This window comes from Scyliorhinus canicula, chromosome 1 (genome assembly GCF_902713615.1).
Source record: "Scyliorhinus canicula chromosome 1, sScyCan1.1, whole genome shotgun sequence".
Lineage (NCBI taxonomy): Eukaryota > Metazoa > Chordata > Chondrichthyes > Carcharhiniformes > Scyliorhinidae > Scyliorhinus > Scyliorhinus canicula.
The window spans coordinates 278804824-278825706 of NC_052146.1; the positions used below are offsets into that span (position 1 = coordinate 278804824).

The 20883-nt window shown below is 47.5% G+C and overlaps 1 protein-coding gene across 2 annotated transcripts in view; it reads right to left on the minus strand.

The window, feature by feature from the left end:
• Positions 1-401: 401 nt before the first annotated feature.
• The window catches only part of LOC119974762 (ALK tyrosine kinase receptor-like), a 1320646-nt gene continuing 1300164 nt past the window's right edge, over positions 402-20883 (minus strand). For both annotated transcript variants that reach the window (XM_038813974.1, XM_038813983.1), the window contains 4 exons: positions 8508-8609; positions 5729-5863; positions 3536-3626; positions 402-2077 (listed from right to left, as the gene is read on the minus strand). In XM_038813974.1, the coding sequence (XP_038669902.1) occupies positions 1271-2077; positions 3536-3626; positions 5729-5863; positions 8508-8609 (1135 nt within the window). In that variant the 3' untranslated portion in view covers positions 402-1270. The remainder of the gene's footprint in view (positions 2078-3535; positions 3627-5728; positions 5864-8507; positions 8610-20883) is intronic.

Consider the following 20883-nt stretch of genomic DNA (forward strand, 5'->3'; position numbering starts at 1 on the left):
GGGAGTGGAGCAGAAGGTCCAGAAAACACCTTAGGATCTGAGTGCACCAAGGTACCACTCTACTGTCTTACTTCCCACTTGGCCTTACATGTAAGAGGCTGTGTCTCTGACTGCCTCTCACGGGCCAGTGAAGCGTGAAAGCTCGGGGATTGGGTCTGGGGCTGAGGAGTTCCTACTGCTTTGGCCTCACAGAAGGCCAGTATATTCAGTCAGAAAAATCATCCAGGGCTCCTCCTTGGTGTATATGAGACCATCGCGGGAGGGAGGGTGGGTCTATGTCAGAAAGAGGCATTGACACCTGAAGATTAAAATCATTTTTAGTTTAACCTTACGTGCGCCCACTTACAAAGTGATCTGGTGGGACAGGTGGGGGGGGGGGGGGGGGGGGGGGATTCCTACTGCTTTCCTTTCCTAGTGGGGTGGAGGAGGAAGGAATACCATTCCAGACCAGGCACCCATCACTGTGTGTTTCAACATCATAGGTCAGGTGGACACCCAAAATCTACTCCTAATAGTGAAAGGGTGCCTGTCGTCTGTATGCAGATTCGGTGACCATTCATTGATCCCGCACACACGAATAGGATCAGTAGCAGTTTCACAGATGAGTGAGAACCTGCCATAACTTTGGGAATGTCGATCTCCTTGCTCTACCTTTCATTTTGCGCGAAGAACACCTTGCACTGATTTTCCTACATTATAACAATGACCTGTCTTCGAAATTACTCGATTGGCTGTGAAGTACTCTGAGACGCAGTGAGATTGTGAAGGGTGCTGGATAATTGCAAGTTCTTTCTTTTACCGATTCTACTGATTCCCCCCAGTTTTCAAATCCGATCATCTCCCTCCTTAGGAGTGCTGGGCTGTGCTGGTGAGAAAAGCAACATGGTAATTGAAAGACCACTGTACAATCCAACAAAAGCAATATCAGTGGAGAATTCTGTACAGTGGGATTTGTCTGTTGTGGAACCTTTACCCTAAAACGCTATTTTAGTTCATAAGTTACTGTAACACAATAAATTAGCTTGGCTGATGCTGCAGTGGTTTTCTTGTACTTATGACTTCAGCCCAAGATTACCTGTACATGGACTTGGTCCTTCACATGCATTAACTGCATTGGAGCATGTCGCTTATTCAAATGTGGCTCTCTATATTTTCAGCTTAAAATTAAAACCCCGTGCCAGTCCTGTGTGCCAAAAGGTACTTGCTGCTGCTTTTTATTTTGGTTGGCGTCATACTTTCTAGAGTAAAACGACCTTTCAGTTTTTCTTATTTACAGTATAGTAACATTTACATCCTCTGCTAGAGAGAGTCCTGAGTCCCAAGTGGGTATATTGGCAACGGGGTGAACACGTGGGTCCTGTTGGGGAGGTAAGCCCTTAATAACATGTGAGTTGTAATCTTCCTTACAAGAATCACAAGCAGATGTCGCTTCCAGAGACAGTCCCTGCTGCTGTTGCTGCTGCTGCTGGAATGCATAACTCACATTCCCACAAGGAAAATGCTGCAGTCGGAATAGAGGCACATCCAAAGTATTGGCAATGAGGGAAGAAGGTTCTAGGACAACAGCAGAGGCCTGCGGCCTGGAAGTTAGGATGGTAGTCGAAGAACCTCCACTGGCATGGAAACCAGAATCCTCCCTTTCTGGTAGCTTGTTGTCAGTCAAAGTGTTGTTGTTCTGCACGATAGGCTTTTCTGTGAACCATGACCCATACGTAGGGTTCCAGAGGTTGGTGGGCTTTTTTCGGGAGCCCCTGCCTTGTTGTAAAGCAGAAGAGTTGTTCATTTGTGAATATGTCTTGTTGACATGAGACCCCTCCTCAGCTGGCCCTCCAGTACGTACAACGGCAGAATCTTTAGGGACAAGCTTTATCCGGTGTTCACCAAGGCAGAGGCTGGTCGGGCGCTGGGGTGGTGGGGAGGGCTCAGTGGAAGCACCTTCATTCTCTACTTCTTGTGCTGGTGAAACCAAAAGAGGTGCTAATCCATCAGGGTCGTCTGGGCGCATGGGGACATTTCCTTCTTCATCTGCTGGAGGCCCATATTCTACAGGCAAAGAAGTATTTATGACATCAGGATCCTAGAGAAAAATGCAAACAATGCATTGTTAATGACCAGATCACAGGTCATATGGCAAACCTACGACTTAAATACACTTCCCCAAAGCACTAAGCATACTCCATAACATAAAGGGAGCTCTTGACCTAGGCACAACTGAACCTTGTGTTCCAAGATTAGAAAAAAAATAGAGTTAGTTGTGTTCACTAATGGTCATTCTCGTGAGGCTTCAGAGACTACAAATGCCTGTGGAATTGTACCCCAATGCAAAACACCACCATCAGAAAGAAAATTAAGTTCTAAAATATTAATGATTATTCGTGTAATTTTCTTTCTACTCACCATATGCCTTATTTCCCGTTTCCCAATTGATTACCTCAAAAATCACAACTGACTGTATAACAGTTTCCCTTTTACTGACTATTAGTCCCCTCAAAAAAGATACCACCTCAGTGTTGAACTCTCTCACTGGGTGAATACTGGTTACCAGCAGGAACTGGGACGAGGGAAGGGCCTGATGCACACAAATACATGTGCAATGTAACCAGATGTGCAACAATAGATATTTAGACAAATGGCGTGCACAGAGGCAATAATGACAGTGGACCATTCTGTTCGTCAGGACCATGCTCACAATTGACCAGACTTCTTTGACCTCCCTCCTGTTTTGTTGTCAGATCATTCCCCCTACTATACTCCCTTTAATCCTCAAGTTATATTTAACCTGTAGTTTTATTGGAGTATAAAAGAAGGAACCTCTTTATGCCCACTCCCCTCCATTTCCACCCACTGTTCCTTCAAAAAGCGCGTGGTTATCTCCTGGTTATGGCAATTTATCAACAAACAAGAGGCAATTTGTTCAAATTCCCATCAGTCCAACTTGCGTGAGTGTGAACTCATTAGCAAATCACAACGCAAATTGTTGGGGTTTAATGTCTCTCTAGTCCCACACCAATGCCATCAGGGCACCTAAATGCTGGACAGGCAGCTTTGTCCATGTCCAGGAACAAGTAAAAAATTGATCCACCTCATAATTTCAGAAAAGTCTAGAATTTTGTTCTTTTATAGAATGGAATAGATTTGATTAAGTAACTCTGTTCACTTCTTTATGATTTCAGGATGTGCTGATTTTCTTTGAGTCCTTTCTGTGCCTCTGTATTGTGATCGCATCAGATTGTCGGTATCAATTTCCTGGAATTCTTCTCTGTGAACTGGAACTATTGCTATTGATAATTATCCTGTTTCCTTTTATCTAACTAATTAATAATCTAATTCATAACTTTATCTTAATCTCCTGAGCTTCTATTTTTGTCTCCTGTCGGGTCCTTCATTAAACAGTTTTGGAAGTCATAATTTATTAGATTCAGCACATTATCCTCAAAGAATGTCAATCATCATTTTCTTACAGACACATGCTCTCCGTAATCCTAGATAAACGTAACCTCTCCAGAGATTTATCAAATATATATGTAAAGGTTACCTGTGTACAATAATCAATTCGTTCCAATATTGTTGCAAAGTTAGGTCTGTCTTCTGGCTGGTGTTGCCAACATTGAGTCATTATTCGATACCTGAAATATTAAAAATGTATAGGAATGTGGCATTTATTTATATTCGCATAGTTACTACTTAATATATTTTCTCTTCCCTTTTACTTTCTTTCAACCTGGGTGATGTCCTCCATTGTAGAGCACAATAAATCGCACGTAACAGGTGTACAGGTGAGTCTGAAGTGTCAACAGCAAATGCTCCAACAGACATCATCTAAAGTAAGACTGCTTCATTTAGGCTTGTGGTGTGTGGCAATATTGTGCCCCTTCATCAGTGTTTCCTAATGTAATAGTATAGGGTGATTTGAGGGAATAGCTATTGCTGTTTCCCAGTTTCTTTTTAAAGGGTGTTTTCCGCTGGACTGCCCAAGAAGCTGTAATGGATTACTGGGGCACAGGTTTTGGGGGAAGAATTGTTCGTTACTGCATTTGTGGAATCAACAGTCATTACGGTCCACCATTGATAAAAACTGAAGCCATGAGGGGTCCCCATTGATAAAAACTGAAGCCATGAGGGCCCCTCCCCCCTCCCAGTCTTGCCCAAATCAAGTGTTGGACTTGGGAAAAGGTGACATCAAGCCTGACATTAAATTGGCTTCAGCATGTCGACTGACGTGCTGAAGACAAGAGGACAATACTGTTGCTTCAAAGTTGGATCCATGGACACAAACACAGCTACACTTTGACATGTTAATTATGCATTTCATTCTCAAACAGTTCCCGATATAGCCACCGCAGGAAAATATACATAAATCAGCTTGAAAATTCCCCATAATTACTGAGACATGGATAATGTAAAATGTGGTCTATCTGCGCACCATTGGATCTGTCACTGCTGTGGGTGTGATCAGCACCCATGGACTGTTTATCAAGCTGCAGCTCAGAGCCGCTAATTACTCCCTCATTCTCACGTGACAACTCAAGATAAAAATAAAATATTCCAAGATTACTTACTCTCAGTAGTTAAAGCAAAAGTAATTAAATTTTTTTCATGTCTTTGTTTATTTTGAAATGTGCTTCAGAAATTCAAATATTGCATGAAAATTCCTGTCAGGTGAAAATGTGCTAAATCTTACAGGTAGTATGTTGAACATGGCTATGCTATGTCTTAATTCTTTTCCTGTCCTAGCCATCTAATCGATACTTTTAAACTTAAGACAGGAAAAAATAGATTTGAATTCCTTTCCATTACTGAGACAAGGAGCAGGAATTTCTCCACGCACTTTGGGATCAGGGTCAGCACTTTGGGATCAGGGTCAGCACGGTGTGGTAAAGAGTCAGGCAGTGATTTTCTACGAATTCACCAGCCAGCGGGTGAGCTCGCTGTCCAGTTAAGTACAGTGAGCAGGCCCTTAAAGTTGGAGGGTCAATTGGAGCCTGGGCCCCAGCTGCGGCCAGGCAGTCAGAGAAGGGCTCAAACCCTGCCTGGAGTGGCCCACCGGTCTGACCAGGCAGCTAGCCACTTCCCTGCTTTGGGGGCTCTGGAGGCTGGCTGGAAAGTTCCAGTCGGCCTCCTGCAATGGGCCTTAATTGGCCTTCAACTATCGTTGAACAATTTTGGGCGGTGGGGGGTTGAGTGGGGGGTAGTATCCAATCCCAACTCGAAACTGGCTAATGGCTCAAGAACAGGATGGAGCCAGCTAACCAGAAAGACGACTAGCAGCTTGAATTTTCATGTCTGCTCACCTCCATTATCGCCCACATTGGGGGCTATCCTGTCCTGGGCAGTTAAAACTATTTTATATTTAAACATCACCCCTTTATAGTGATGGCCAGGCAGCAACTTTGCACTGCTCCTTCTGAGGACACATGTAACACTGCTCCAATATAAATCAATAATGAGGTGCTACATTATGAACTGAAATCAAATTAGCTGGACCATCTCAATCCAGTTATTTTCCTGCCAATCGGGGGTTCTTTATACAAATGGACCTATCTAGCCATGGATCTCTGTGTACCCAACCTGTCAGTGTGCAGATTATTGCAATGAAATGTCAATACACCAAGGGAAGAAGCAAAGATCAAACTACTGTAAAGACTGAAACAACAGGAAAATTTAATTTGTCTGAGTAAAACCTCTTAGTGGAACGAATGCAAAGACATTTTGAGAAGGATTTACGTACACAGGACCAGGGCAGTTTTTGGGTGGGTCCATTCGGCCACCACTAGTGACAAACTCCAGCACCTCTTGGTTACTCTTACTGGGGTACGGCATATACCCAAGTGAAAAGATTTCCCAGAGCAACACTCCAAAGGACCTGCAAATAAACAGCAAAACTTCATTCAAGGTTATGTCACCATTATAAATTTCTCCATTTTGATGCTGTATAACACTCTACGTTATTCCCTGCCTCCGTTCTCCTTTTCATTGTGTAATGAGGCTGTGCACCATCAGCGGGTGAGAAGCCACATCGTCAGGCAATCGACTTTCATGCCTCTGGTAGGAGCGTATCAGAGCAATCTAATGTCATCAGTCTCTGACTTTCCCTACCTGTCTGTCCCCATGCATTTGGCTCCTGCCAGGTAAACGCCAATGGTAAATAAGGTCTGTCTCTCACCATAATTCAAAATGGAATTAAGAAAGACACAGTAACTAAGAAGTAGGGAAGATCAAATTAAACTACTGATTCCATCGCTAATTCTAAAATGCACACTCTGATACATGACATATTAAGTTCAGTGTTCAGAAGCCACCAATTGAAAATCAATGTAATCTTATTGCCAATTATGTTGTTTTCTCTTCATTATTTATTATTTTTATTTTATTTTATTTTATTTATGTGCTTGTGAAACTTAGCGAACTCTTAAGGTGCATTTTTGTGCTGATCATGATAATGACTGTCAGTGCTCGGGAATGAGTTCCCACTATCCGCATTAAGTAGCAAATCAACTGCACCAATGTGATTTTATCTTTGCTACCTACAACAGCTGTCCATTAGAGTCTTCTCAACCTTTGGGCAGGACTCTTCAATATTGGGGCTATGTCCCCACGTCAGCGTCAAAATACGGGCGTTTCACTCTGGACTTTCCTGAAGATTCTCCGACCTGCAGGGGGCTAGCAGGGCCCCAGAGTGCTTCTCGCAGCTCTGGCTGTGGATTCGGGGCCCTGCACTTCCGGTCGGGCGTCTGCGCATGCGCATGGCGGCGACCTGCACCGGCCACCCTGTGGGACATGGTGGACTCGGACCGCGGAGCGGCACCAAAAATGTAGGCCCACCCCCCCCCCCCCCCCGAGATCACGTGCACCCGCAGATCGGTGCCACCCGATCGCCCCCTTGGCTGTCTATGAGGCCCCACCCCGGTGAAGGATCCCCCCCCCCCCCCCCCAGGGTGGCCGCGGACTGAGTCTGCAGCTGCCAGCGGCCATTCCCGACAGGCACATTTTGGTTAGAACCATACCGTCGAGAACTAGGCCAGTTACCCTCGGTGAATCCTGGGGGGCCCTCTCTCAATGGCCCCCTATCCACATCGTGTAGACCGCTCACGGCGATTCTCCAGGGACCGGAGAATCTCGGTAGCGCTATCAGCCCAGATTCCGCCGTTGGCACCCATTTCCCTCCCCCACGGAGGCTCGGAGATTCCAGCCCTTTATATTTGACTTCAAGGCTCCCCTGGCTCCAGTCCATCCCATCTCTGTAACCTGTATCAGCCATACACACAATTCCCACAACTACCAGAAAGATGTAGAGGCTTTCGAGAGGGTACAGAAATGGTTTACCGGGGTGTTGCCTGATATGGAGGGCATTAGCTATGAGGAGAGGTTGGATAAATTTGGTTTGTTCTCACAGGAATGGCAGCGGTTGAGAGACAACCTGATAGAGGTCTACAAAATTATGAGGGGCATGAATAGAGTGGATAGTCAGAAGCTTTTCCCAGGGTGTAAGAGTCAATTACTAGGGGGCAGAGGTTTAAGGTGTGAGGGGCAAAGTTTAGAGGAGATGTACGAGGGAATTTGTTTACACAGGGGGTGCCTGGAACTCGCTGTCAGAGGAGGTGGTGGAAGCAGGGACGATAGTGACGTTTAAGGGGCGACTTGACAAATACATGAATAGGATGGGAATAGACGGATGCCCAGAAGTGTAGAAGGTTTTAGGTTAGATGGGCAGCATGTTTGGCGCAGGCTTGGAGGGGCAAAGGGGCTGTTCTTGTGCTGTACTTTTCTTTATAACTCTCCGTCCTGTTAAAAGGGGCTGGTTTAGCTCACTGGGCTAAATCGCTGGCTTTGAAAGCAGACCAAGGCAGGCCAGAAGCACGGTTCGATTCCCGTACCAGCCTCCCCGAACAGGTGCCGGAATGTGGCGACTAGGGGCTTTTCACAGTAACTTCATTGAAGCCTACTCGTGACAATAAGTGATTTTCATTTCATTTGTGTACTCCCCTGCCTTTCACCTCACCATCAACGGTCATTACTGCTGCCTAGTTCCCATCCTCTGCAATTCCATCCTTTAAAAACCTCTGTATACTTACCTCCTTCACTTCAGCATCTGTTCCCTTCATGGCTGTGTGAAGCCCATTGGGGCATTTCTCAAAAATAAATGAATTAAATAGCTTTTCTCGTTGATTGCGATCACCCGTTGAGACCAAAATTGGTGTGGGGTGCTGTGGAACTGCTTACTAGGAACAGGTTGAGACTGCTGAAATTCATTTCATGCATATCATGTAGAGGAGCCGGTGGAATTTGAAGCAGAGATTCTGGAGGTAAAAGGCTAATACTTAATTCACAATGGGCCTTGAAGTAATAGAAATTGTAGGAGAACCTTTTAGTCCCTTCTCTTTACTTTATTATTTTGTGATTGTGCTGTCTGCAGTGAAGCTGCTCAAATCTACAAACCCAAAATAAGCTATCACAATGGTTACCTTAACCCGTCTACTTTTCTCTTTCTTAGGGAAACACACACATACCATGTATCTGTTTTTGAAGTAAATATTCCTTCCATGAAAGCCTCAGGTGGCATCCATTTCACTGGGAGCATGGCGCGACCACCCTTTCTGTAATAACTTGCCCTGTGGAATTAAACAGCAAACGGATATAATTTGACAGTCTGATGGTTGTTAAAGGCAGTGGTCTAATAATACACTAAAGTGGTAGTTAATCAGACCAGCCAGCAGATGTAGTTATCTCTGCTATTTTCTCAGCCATTAAAGTGAGTTAAAACAGCCAGCTCCTTGTATTTCTAATGTCAGTTATATTTCTTTGCTGCTGAGGATTATTTTGCAGGCAAAAACTTAACATTTTCTGCATTTTTTGGTATAGTGTGGCCCTTAAACAGGATTAACATTTAAGCCTGGGTTTCATTTAACCTCAGTAGTAGCATCCTTGCCTCTGAGCCAAAAGCTACGGGATTGAGTTCCAGGACTTGATGGCCAAGGAATCTGCGTTCTTAACGCGGTCAAACAGGTTGAGTACGACAACCTGCAAATCCTTCCAATGTGCTAATGGTTGGTGGTAAGAGTGGGAGGGATCCCTGGTCAGCCACGCCTGATGTGGAGTGATGACCCTCAAGGTATATCCCCTGGTGACAGACAGGTGACCTGTTCTGGGAATTACTAGCTATGGAAACAGGTGTAAGTCTGCCTTCGTGCACCACGAGTGCGGGAAGAGAATTGGAATTACATGTAACTTGCCGGAAATTTTCAGGTAACTTTCGGGTTTCCCACTGTGGGCAGCCCCACACCGTCGGGAAATCCCCCGGGGGCTGCCGGCACAACCGAGAATCCCAACAGCGGAGAATCCAGTCCCATGTAGCTCTTCTCTCCCAGAACAGGAGAAGTTTTGATGAACACTTTTTTCCCCCCGAGACAGCATTACTTTAAAGCACACAGGACAGTACTTCTGTTGGAAGCACAAAACGTGCTAGTTTTACCATTTCACTTTCGGGTGACAGTGGAGGTGTTAACCCAGCTGTTTAAAATGGGTTAGTCCCTATGCGGGATCAGCAGGGAGAGTAACTTCAAATAAACATTAACATTTGTGCACTGGAATCCATTCCCACATCACTATCTCAAAGCCTGTCTGCTGCAGATAGTGAAAGCAAATGGGTATAAAACTCCTGTGTGCACCAGGAAACCATTCTCCCTAAAGGAATGGAACAGTTGGATGATTTACACAAACATAAAAAAAACTATCAATTAAGCTGAAAAAATGAAGCGTGATAAATTATCTTATTTTACATAAGCAATTGCCCAAAGTGGTTGGGGTAAAATGAAACGATATTATGTTATATTTCCCTTCAATCAACAATGCTAACAAAAATATTAAATTAAATAGCAAGTGGAAAAACCTTCAGTCATGTTAATAAATGGAAGAAAATATACTCCACAAGCAATTCCAGTCATTCCCGTGTTGTTGCTTCTCTCTTTTGTGCATTGGTTTAATGGCCGGGATTTTCCGGCCTCCACCCCGCAGTGGGTGTGGTGGGCCATTGGCTGCTGGTGGGATCTTCCGGGCCTGCCCAAGTCTACGGGCTTTTACGTGGCTTCCACTGGGGAACCCGCGTGAGGGGGTCAACTTTGGCAGAACCGGAGGATTCCATCCACTGTTGGGAGGAACTGGAAAATAATAAGGATCAACACATCAGGACAGTGCATTAGTTACTGATACATTAGCGTTGTATTGGTGGAGGTTAGTGCCCAAATTAAAGGTGACACTAAGCTTGCGGGAGGGTTGAAAGGTTTAAAATAATCAAGAGCAGGAAAAGCTGATTAAATTCAACATTGTCATACGCAAAGAAACAAATGGATAAAAATAAAGGACATGATGGCACAGTGGTTAGCATTGCTGCCTCTCAGCTCCAGGGACCCGGGTTCCATTCCGGTCTTGGGTGACTGTGCGGAATCTGCACGTTCTCCCCGTGTGTGCGTGGGTTTCCTCTGGTTTCCTCCCACAGTTCAAAGATGCACAGGTTAGGTGGATTGGCCGTGATCAATGCATGGATTAGGGTGGAGGAATGGGCCCAGGAAGAGTGCTCTTCCGGAGGGTCAGTGCAGACTCGATGGGCCAAATGGCTTCCTTCCAAATTAGGACCTAAATGCATTGACACCACCGGCCACAGAGTTATATAAGGCAAATGCCATTTATTATTGCAAAATTCTGTAATAGAAAACACATCACAACATTATTATTAAGACTATACAAGCTATTAGTTCAGCCCTGTCTGCATTATTGCATTTAGTTCTGGCTTATATTACAGCAAGGACACATGGCATTGGAGAAGAATTATGTCTGGGCTATAAGTGGAGACTACAGAAGCTGAGCTTCTTTATACTTATAATCTTCTTAAGGGAATCTTAAGGGATGCTTCAGTGTGTCATCATGTTGAACTCTGAAAAATTGTTCATCATACCCCTGGGAACAACATGAATAGAGATGGAACGAAGCACAGGATAAGGACAGTGAATGGACATTTCACACTCGATGAATATGGGGAGTCAACTTAACAGAGAACCAATCAAGGTTGAAAACATAAGTAATTTTAATTAAGATTTGGCTGAGAATTTAATGAGAAAATCAATTGAGGCAAATAGTTAGTGCACTGTTCATCCTGTTTTGGAATTCTGAGGCCAGCTAAATACTGAGATGGTCTATAGAATCCATAGAATCCGTAGAGTGCAGAAGGAGGCCATTCAGCCCATCGAGTCTGTACCGACCCTCTGAAGGAGCATCCCACCCAGGTCCACTACCCCAAGTATCCCCGGAACGCCAGTTAACCTGCACATCTTTGGAAACTAATGGGCAATTTAACATGGCCAATCCACCTAATCTGCATATTTTTGGACTGTGGGAGGAAACCCGCGCAGACACAGGGAGAACGTGCAAACTCCACACATACAGTCACCCAAGGTCAGAATTGAACCTGGGAACCTGCTAACCACTGCGCCACCTGGTGTATGAAATGTCTGAAATTTTGAAGGATAATCCACAATAAAGCAGGTAGAAGTGGGAGTGCAAATATATATTTTTGTAACCATTGAGGCTATGTGGTAATGGTTACAAATTCTTTACCTCTTTCATTGTTAGAACCAATGTGGTCATTGCCAAAATGATTCACCCCATGCTTCTTGGGAAGTTTGGCTAATGTAATTGAATATTGATAAGGAACTAGGTGAGAAATTAAGTCAGCAGGCACACGTCTATATTAAAAACCCTGGGTTGGATTTTCTGCCCATCCCAGGACTGGAGATACCCGCCCGAGGTTAACGGGCCTTTTGCTTAGCCATTGAATTCTCTGACCTGTCCCTGTCTACAATAATTCCCGTGGTGGGTGGGACGGAAAGATTTAGGCTCTTGTATCTGTGCACACCTTCATTGTCTACATAACCCGGGGCAAAATGTTGTTGCAGCAGTGAGTGTCCTGATGAAGGAGTGAGTGTCCTGATGAAGGAGTGAGGGTGCTGATGAAGGAGTGAGTGTCCTGATGAAGGAGTGAGGGTGCTGATGAAGGAGTGAGTGTCCCGATGAAGGGGTGAGTGTCCTGATGAAGGAGTGAGTGTCCTGATGAAGGAGTGAGTGTCCTGATGAAGGAGTGAGTGTCCTGATGAAGGAGTGAGCGTCCTGATGAAGGAGTGAGCGTCCTGATGAAGGAGTGAGTGTCCTGATGAAGGAGTGAGTGTCCTGATGAAGGAGTGAGGGTGCTGATGAAGCAGTGAGTGTCCTGATGAAGGAGTGAGTGTCCTGATGAAGGAGTGAGGGTGCTGATGAAGGAGTGAATGTCCTGATGAAGGAGTGAGGGTGCTGATGAAGGAGTGAGTGTCCTGATGAAGGAGTGACGGTGCTGATGAAGGAGTGAGTGTCCTGATGAAGGAGTGAGTGTCCTGATGAAGGAGTGAGTGTCCTGATGAAGGAGTGAGTGTCCTGATGAAGGAGTAAGTGTCCTGATGAACGAGTGAGTGTCCTGATGAAGGAGTGACGGTGCTGATGAAGGAGTGAGTGTCCTGATGAAGGAGTGAGTGTCCTGATGAAGGAGTGAGGGTGCTGATGAAGGAGTGAGTGTGCTGATGAAGGAGTGAGGGTGCTGATGAAGGAGTGAGTGTCCTGATGAAGGAGTGAGTGTCCTGATGAAAGAGTGAGTGTCCTGATGTAGGAGTGAGTGTCCTGATGAAGGAGTGAGTGTCCTGATGAAGGAGTGAGGGTGCTGATGAAGCAGTGAGTGTGCTGATGAAGGAGTGAGTGTCCTGATGAAGGAGTGAGGGTGCTGATGAAGGAGTGAGTGTCCTGATGAAGGAGTGAGTGTCCTGATGTAGGAGTGAGTGTCCTGATGAAGGAGTGAGTGTCCTGATGAAGGAGTGAGTGTCCTGATGAAGGAGTGAGTGTCCTGATGAAGGAGTGAGGGTGCTGATGAAGGACTGAGTGTGCTGATGAAGGAGTGAGGGTGCTGATGAAGGAGTGAGTGTCCTGATGAAGCAGTGAGTGTCCTGATGAAGGAGTGACGGTGCTGATGAATGAGTGAGGGTGCTGATGAAGGAGTGAGTGTCCTGATGAAGGAGTGAGTGTCCTGATGAAGGAGTGGGTGTCCTGATGAAGGAGTGAGTGTCCTGATGAAGGAGTGAGGGTGCTGATGAAGGAGTGAGTGTGCTGATGAAGCAGTGAGTGTCCTGATGAAGGAGTGAGTGTCCTGATGAAGGAGTGAGGGTGCTGATGAAGGAGTGAGTGTCCTGATGAAGGAGTGAGGGTGCTGATGAAGCAGTGAGTGTCCTGATGAAGGTGTGAGTGTCCTGATGAAGGAGTGAGTGTCCTGATGAAGGAGTGAGTGTCCTGATGAAGGAGTGACGGTGCTGATGAAGCAGTGAGTGTCCTGATGAAGGAGTGAGGGTGCTGATGAAGGAGTGAGTGTCCTGATGAAGGAGTGAGTGTCCTGATGAAGGAGTGAGTGTGCTGATGAAGGAGTGAGTGTCCTGATGAAGGAGTGAGTGTCCTGATGAAGGAGTGACGGTGCTGATGAAGGAGTGAGTGTCCTGATGAAGGAGTGAGTGTCCTGATGAAGGAGTGACGGTGCTGATGAAGCAGTGAGTGTCCTGATGAAGGAGTGAGGGTGCTGATGAAGGAGTGAGTGTCCTGATGAAGGAGTGAGTGTGCTGATGAAGGAGTGAGGGTGCTGATGAAGGAGTGAGTGTCCGGATGAAGCAGTGAGTGTGCTGATGAAGGAGTGAGTGTCCTGATGAAGGAGTGAGGGTGCTGATGAAGCAGTGAGTGTCCCGATGAAGGAGTGACGATGCTGATGAAGGAGTGAGTGTCCTGATGAAGGAGTGAGTGTCCTGATGAAGGAGTGAGGGTGCTGATGAAGGAGTGAGTGTCCTGATAAAGGAGTGAGGGTCCTGATGAAGGAGTGAGTGTGCTGATGAAGGAGTGAGGGTGCTGATGAAGGAGTGAGTGTCCTGATGAAGGAGTGAGTGTCCCAATGAAGGAGTGAGTGTGCTGATGAAGGAGTGAGTGTCCTGATGAAGGAGTGAGTGTCCCGATGAAGGAGTGAGTGTGCTGATGAAGGAGTGAGGGTGCTGATGAAGGAGTGAGTGTCCTGATGAAGGAGTGAGGGTGCTGATGAAGGAGTGAGTGTCCTGATGAAGGAGTGAGTGTCCTGATGAAGGAGTGAGGGTGCTGATGAAGGAGTGAGTGTCCTGATGAAGGAGTGAGTGTCCTGATGAAGGAGTGAGTGTCCTGATGAAGGAGTGACGGTGCTGATGAAGGAGTGAGTGTGCTGATGAAGCAGTGAGTGTCCTGATGAAGGAGTGAGTGTCCTGATGAAGGAGTGAGTGTCCTGATGAAGGAGTGAGGGTGCTGATGAAGCAGTGAGTGTCCTGATGAAGGAGTGAGTGTCCCGATGAAGGAGTGAGGGTGCTGATGAAGGAGTGAGTGTCCTGATGAAGCAGTGAGTGTCCTGATGAAGGAGTGAGTGTCCTGATGAAGGAGTGAGTGTCCTGATGAAGGAGTGAGTGTGCTGATGAAGGAGTGAGTGTCCTGATGAAGGAGTGAGTGTCCTGATGAAGCAGTGAGTGTCCTGATGAAGGAGTGAGTGTCCTGATGAAGGAGTGAGTGTCCTGATGAAGGAGTAAGTGTCCTGATGAAGGAGTGAGTGTCCTGATGAAGGAGTGATTGTCCCGATGAAGGAGTGAGGGTGCTGATGAAGGAGTGAGTCTCCTGATGAAGGAGTGAGTGTCCTGATGAAGGAGTGAGGGTGCTGATGAAGGAGTGAGTGTCCTGATGAAGGAGTGAGTGTCCCGATGAAGGAGTGACGGTGCTGATGAAGGAGTGAGTGTCCTGATGAAGGAGTGAGTGTCCTGATGAAGGAGCGACGGTGCTGATGAAGCAGTGAGTGTCCTGATGAAGGAGTGAGGGTGCTGATGAAGGAGTGAGTGTCCTGATGAAGGAGTGAGTGTGCTGATGAAGGAGTGAGGGTGCTGATGAAGGAGTGAGGGTGCTGATGAAGGAGTGAGTGTGCTGATGAAGGAGTGAGTGTCCTGATGAAGGAGTGAGGGTGCTGATGAAGGAGTGAGTGTCCTGATAAAGCAGTGAGGGTGCTGATGAAGGACTGAGTGTGCTGATGAAGGAGTGAGTGTCCCGATGAAGGAGTGAGTGTCCTGATGAAGGAGTGAGTGTCCTGATGAAGGAGTGAGGGTGCTGATGAAGGTGTTAGTGTCCTGATGAAGGAGTGAGTGTCCTGATGAAGGAGTGAGGGTGCTGATGAAGGAGTGAGTGTCCTGATGAAGGAGTGAGTGTCCTGATGAAGGAGTGAGGGTGCTGATGAAGGTGTTAGTGTCCTGATGAAGGAGTGAGTGTCCTGATGAAGGAGTGAGTGTCCTGATGATGGAGTGAGTGTCCTGATGAAGGAGTGACGGTGCTGATGAAGGAGTGAGTGTGCTGATGAAGCAGTGAGTGTCCTGATGAAGGAGTGAGTGTCCTGATGAAGGAGTGAGTGTCCTGATGAAGGAGTGAGTGTCCTGATGAAGGAGTGAGGGTGCTGATGAAGCAGTGAGAGTCCTGATGAAGGAGTGAGTGTCCCGATGAAGGAGTGAGGGTGCTGATGAAGGAGTGAGTGTCCTGATGAAGCAGTGAGTGTCCTGATGAAGGAGTGAGTGTCCTGATGAAGGAGTGAGTGTCCTGATGAAGGAGTGAGTGTGCTGATGAAGGAGTGAGTGTCCTGATGAAGGAGTGAGTGTCCTGATGAAGCAGTGAGTGTCCTGATGAAGGAGTGAGTGTCCTGATGAAGGAGTGAGTGTCCTGATGAAGGAGTAAGTGTCCTGATGAAGGAGTGAGTGTCCTGATGAAGGAGTGATTGTCCCGATGAAGGAGTGAGGGTGCTGATGAAGGAGTGAGTCTCCTGATGAAGGAGTGAGTGTCCTGATGAAGGAGTGAGGGTGCTGATGAAGGAGTGAGTGTCCTGATGAAGGAGTGAGTGTCCCGATGAAGGAGTGACGGTGCTGATGAAGGAGTGAGTGTCCTGATGAAGGAGTGAGTGTCCTGATGAAGGAGCGACGGTGCTGGTGAAGCAGTGAGTGTCCTGATGAAGGAGTGAGGGTGCTGATGAAGGAGTGAGTGTCCTGATGAAGGAGTGAGTGTGCTGATGAAGGAGTGAGGGTGCTGATGAAGGAGTGAGGGTGCTGATGAAGGAGTGAGTGTGCTGATGAAGGAGTGAGTGTCCTGATGAAGGAGTGAGGGTGCTGATGAAGGAGTGAGTGTCCTGATAAAGCAGTGAGGGTGCTGATGAAGGACTGAGTGTGCTGATGAAGGAGTGAGTGTCCCGATGAAGGAGTGAGTGTCCTGATGAAGGAGTGAGTGTCCTGATGAAGGAGTGAGGGTGCTGATGAAGGTGTTAGTGTCCTGATGAAGGAGTGAGGGTGCTGATGAAGGAGTGAGTGTCCTGATGAAGGAGTGAGTGTCCTGATGAAGGAGTTAGTGTCCTGGTGAAGGAGTGAGTGTGCTGATGAAGGAGTGAGTGTCCTGATGAAGGAGTGAGTGTCCTGATGAAGGAGTGAGTGTCCCGATGAAGGAGTGAGTGTCCTGATGAAGGAGTGAGTGTCCTGATGAAAGAGTGAGGGTGCTGATGAAGGAGTTAGTGTCCTGATGAAGGAGTGAGTGTCCCGATGAAGGAGTGAGTGTCCTGATGAAGGAGTGAGTGTCCTGATGAAGGAGTTAGTGTCCTGATGAAGGAGTGAGTGTGCTGATGAAGGAGTAAGTGTCCTGATGAAGGAGTGAGGGTGCTGATGAAGGAGTGAGTGTCCTGATGAAGGAGTGAGTGTCCTGATGAAGGAATGAGTGTCCTGATGAAGGAGTTAGTGTCCTGATGAAGGAGTGAGTGTCCTGATGAAGGAGTGAGGGTGCTGATGAAGGAGTGACGGTGCTGATGAAGGAGTGAGTGTCCTGATGAAGGAGTGAGTGTCCTGATGAAGGAGTGAGTGTCCTGATGAAGGAGTGAGGGTGCTGATGAAGGAGTGAGTGTCCTGATGAAGGAGTGAGTGTCCTGATGAAGGAGTGAGTGTCCTGATGAAGGAGTGACGGTGCTGATGAAGGAGTGAGTGTCCTGATGAAGGAGTGAGTGTCCTGATGAAGGAGTGACGGTGCTGATGAAGGAGTTAGTGTCCTGATGAAGGAGTGAGTGTCCTGATGAAGGAGTGAGGGAGCTGATGAAGGAATGACGGTGCTGATGAAGGAGTGAATGTCCTGATGAAGGAGTGAGGGTGCTGATGAAGGAGTGAGTGTGCTGATGAAGCAGTGAGTGTCCTGATGAAGGAGTGAGGGTGCTGATGAAGGAGTGAATGTCCTGATGAAGGAGTGAGGGTGCTGATGAAGGAGTGAGTGTGCTGATGAAGGAGTGAGTGTCCTGATGAAGGAGTGAGTGTCCTGATGAAGGAGTGACGGTGCTGATAAAGGAGTGAGTGTCCTGATGAAGGAGTGAGTGTGCTGATGAAGGAGCGACGGTGCTGATGAAGGAGTGAGTGTCCTGATGAAGGAGTGAGTGTCCTGATGAAGGAGTGAGTGTCCTGATGAAGGAGTGAGGGTGCTGATGAAGGAGTGAGTGTGCTGATGAAGGAGTGAGGGTGCTGATGAAGGAGTGAGGGTGCTGATGAAGGAGTAAGTGTGCTGATGAAGGAGTGACGGTGCTGATGAAGGAGTGAGTGTCCTGATGAAGGAGTGACGGTGCTGATGAAGGAGTGAGTGTCCTGATGAAGGAGTGAGTGTGCTGATGAAGGAGCGACGGTGCTGATGAAGGAGTGAGTGTCCTGATGAAGGAGTGAGTGTCCTGATGAAGGAGTGAGTGTCCTGATGAAGGAGTGAGGGTGCTGATGAAGGAGTGAGTGTGCTGATGAAGGAGTGAGGGTGCTGATGAAGGAGTGAGGGTGCTGATGAAGGAGTAAGTGTGCTGATGAAGGAGTGACGGTGCTGATGAAGGAGTGAGTGTCCTGATGAAGCAGTGAGGGTGCTGATGAAGGAGTGAGGGTGCTGATGAAGGAGTGAGTGTGCTGATGAAGGAGTGAGGGTGCTGATGAAGCAGTGAGTGTCCTGATGAAGGAGTGAGTGTGCTGATGAAGGAGTGAGGGTGCTGATGAAGGAGTGAGGGTGCTGATGAAGGAGTGAGGGTGCTGATGAAGGAGTGAGTGTCCTGATGAAGGAGTGAGGGTGCTGATGAAGGAGTGAGTGTCCTGATGAAGGAGTGAGTGTGCTGATGAAGGAGTGAGGGTGCTGATGAAGGAGTGATGGTGCTGATGAAGGAGTGAGTGTCCTGATGAAGGAGTGAGTGTGCTGCTGAAGGAGTGAGGGTGCGGATGAAGGAGTGAGTGTGCTGATGAAGGAGTGAGGGTCCTGATGAAGGAGTGAGTGTGCTGATGAAGGAGTGAGGGTGCTGATGAAGGAGTGAGGGTGCTGATGAAGGAGTGAGTGTCCTGATGAAGGAGTGAGGGTGCTGATGAAGGAGTGAGTGTGCTGATGAAGGAGTGAGTGTCCTGATGAAGGAGTGAGTGTCCTGATGAAGGAGTGAGGGTGCTGATGAAGGAGTGAGGGTGCTGATGAAGGAGTGAGGGTGCTGATGAAGGAGTGAGTGTTCTGATGAAGGAGTGAGGGTGCTGATGAAGGAGTGAGTGTCCTGATGAAGGAGTGAGTGTCCTGATGAAGGAGTGAGGGTGCTGATGAAGGAGTGAGTGTCCTGATGAAGGAGTGAGGGTGCTGATGAAGGAGTGAGTGTGCTGATGAAGGAGTGAGGGTGCTGATGAAGGAGTGAGTGTCCTGATGAAGGAGTGAGTGTCCTGATGAAGGAGTGAGTGTCCTGATGAAGCAGTGAGTGTCCTGATGAAGGAGTGAGTGTCCTGATGAAGGAGTGAGTGTCCTGATGAAGGAGTGAGTGTCCTGATGAAGGAGTGAGGGTGCTGATGAAGGAGTGAGTGTCCTGATGAAGGAGTGAGTGTCCTGATGAAGGAGTGAGTGTCCTGATGAAGGAGTGAGTGTCCTGATGAAGGAGTGAGTGTCCCGATGGAGGAGTGAGTGTCCCGATGAAGGAGTGAGTGTCCTGATGAAGGAGTGAGTGTCCTGATGAAGGAGTGACGGTGCTGATGAAGGAGTGAGTGTCCTGATGAAGGAGTGAGTGTCCTGATGAAGGAGTGAGGGTGCTGATGAAGGAGTGAGTGTCCTGATGAAGGGATTGGAAGTGAATGGATCTTCTGCTCAGAGGCGGGACAGCTGGCCACACACGATCGCACGGCAATCAGTCAATCAGCCATGCAGAGTCGACGGGTTGGCCAATTGTGTGATGGGGCTGGACAGAAAGTCACCAGCTTCATCGTTACCTTCATGCGGCCGAAAGGCCAGGTGCCATATTCACGAGGCACACAAACATGCACTTCCTGCAGGCCAACAGTATCATTTGCCTGTCCGAGAGGAGGACATTGAACTTGAGCTGCTGCCATCCGCTTCCCGCCTTTTGATCCCAATCACCTACTGTTCCCCATTCAAAAGTGGATGCGTGTCTCAGCGCACAGAACACGTGCCCCCCGCTCCCTATAGATTCGCTGTCAGTATGTCTGCTCCAGCAATGGCATCGGGCATCCTCTGTGCCTCATCAAGGCAACCTGGAGAGAGGTTTCACTGGGCATTAGCAGCCATGGGGTCCACAAGTGGAACAGGGTCCAATGCTGCAAAAAGGATTGATAACCTCCTGCATTTCGCAAGGGTAAAGGTCACGGTGCTGTCACTGCAAAGTGGTACTCACGATGGCATCAAACAATATAAATAAGCGAATGGGGAGGTTAGTCGTGTAGGAGTTTGGGTTCCAGGCTTCAGCACCAGATGGAATGTGTGGACTGAATGCATGGGAGCAATTTCATTCTGAGACAGTTGTACTAGTTGCAGGAGAGTGTGTTTGTGGAATACTCACACACACACACTCCTGCAACTGGTACAACATATCACATATAAGCTATCATAGCCTTGTGTGGGTTTGCTGTCCATTGAGATGATACTCAGTCCATTTGTCTGCCTGCAGGACGAAAAGGTTCATTACGTCAGGGAGTACTCGAAGACTGGTAAAGGAGTGTGCCCTAATATGCACAGAGTGACCCCTACAGAGGTGGAGATGGTCAAACTGACCAGGGGAGCAGAGTGGATATTCAATTGTGGACGGTGAGGTGGAGTGTCAACACAAGGCATAGTGGGATATGAGCTGTCCAGCAACAGGTAGTAATCTGCCTAGAGACAGCAGTATAGAATTATAGAATAGAATAGAATCCCTACAGTTCAGAATGAGCCCATTTGGCTCATCGAGTCTGCACTGACCCACTGAAGGAGAACCTTACCTAAGCCCAATCCTCCACCCTATCCCTGTAACCCCATCGTGGGACTATTTACTATGGCCAATCCACCTAACCTGCATATCTTTGGAGTGTTGGAGGAAACCGGAGCACCCGGAGGAAACCCACGCAGACACAAGAAGAATGTGTAAACTCCACATTGTCACCCGAGGTCGGACTTGGACCTGGGTCCCTGGCGCTGCAAGGTAGGAGTTCTAACCACTATGCCACCGTGCCACCCACAAGAATGAGGATGTCCCCAAAACACTGCATTGCACTAGGAAAAGGGATTGTGCTCAAGTTAATTCACTACTGTTTTCTCCACTACAGGCTCTCACAGTCAGAAGACCCACCACACACAGCCGGCAAGAAACCACAACTTTGCTCGGCAGGCAGGGGAAACGTCCGCCAGGCAGGGTAAACGTCTGGCAGGCAGGGAAAAGGTCTGTCAGGCAGGGAAAACATCAGAAGGCAGGGGAAACGTCCACCAGGCAGGGGAAACATCCAGAAA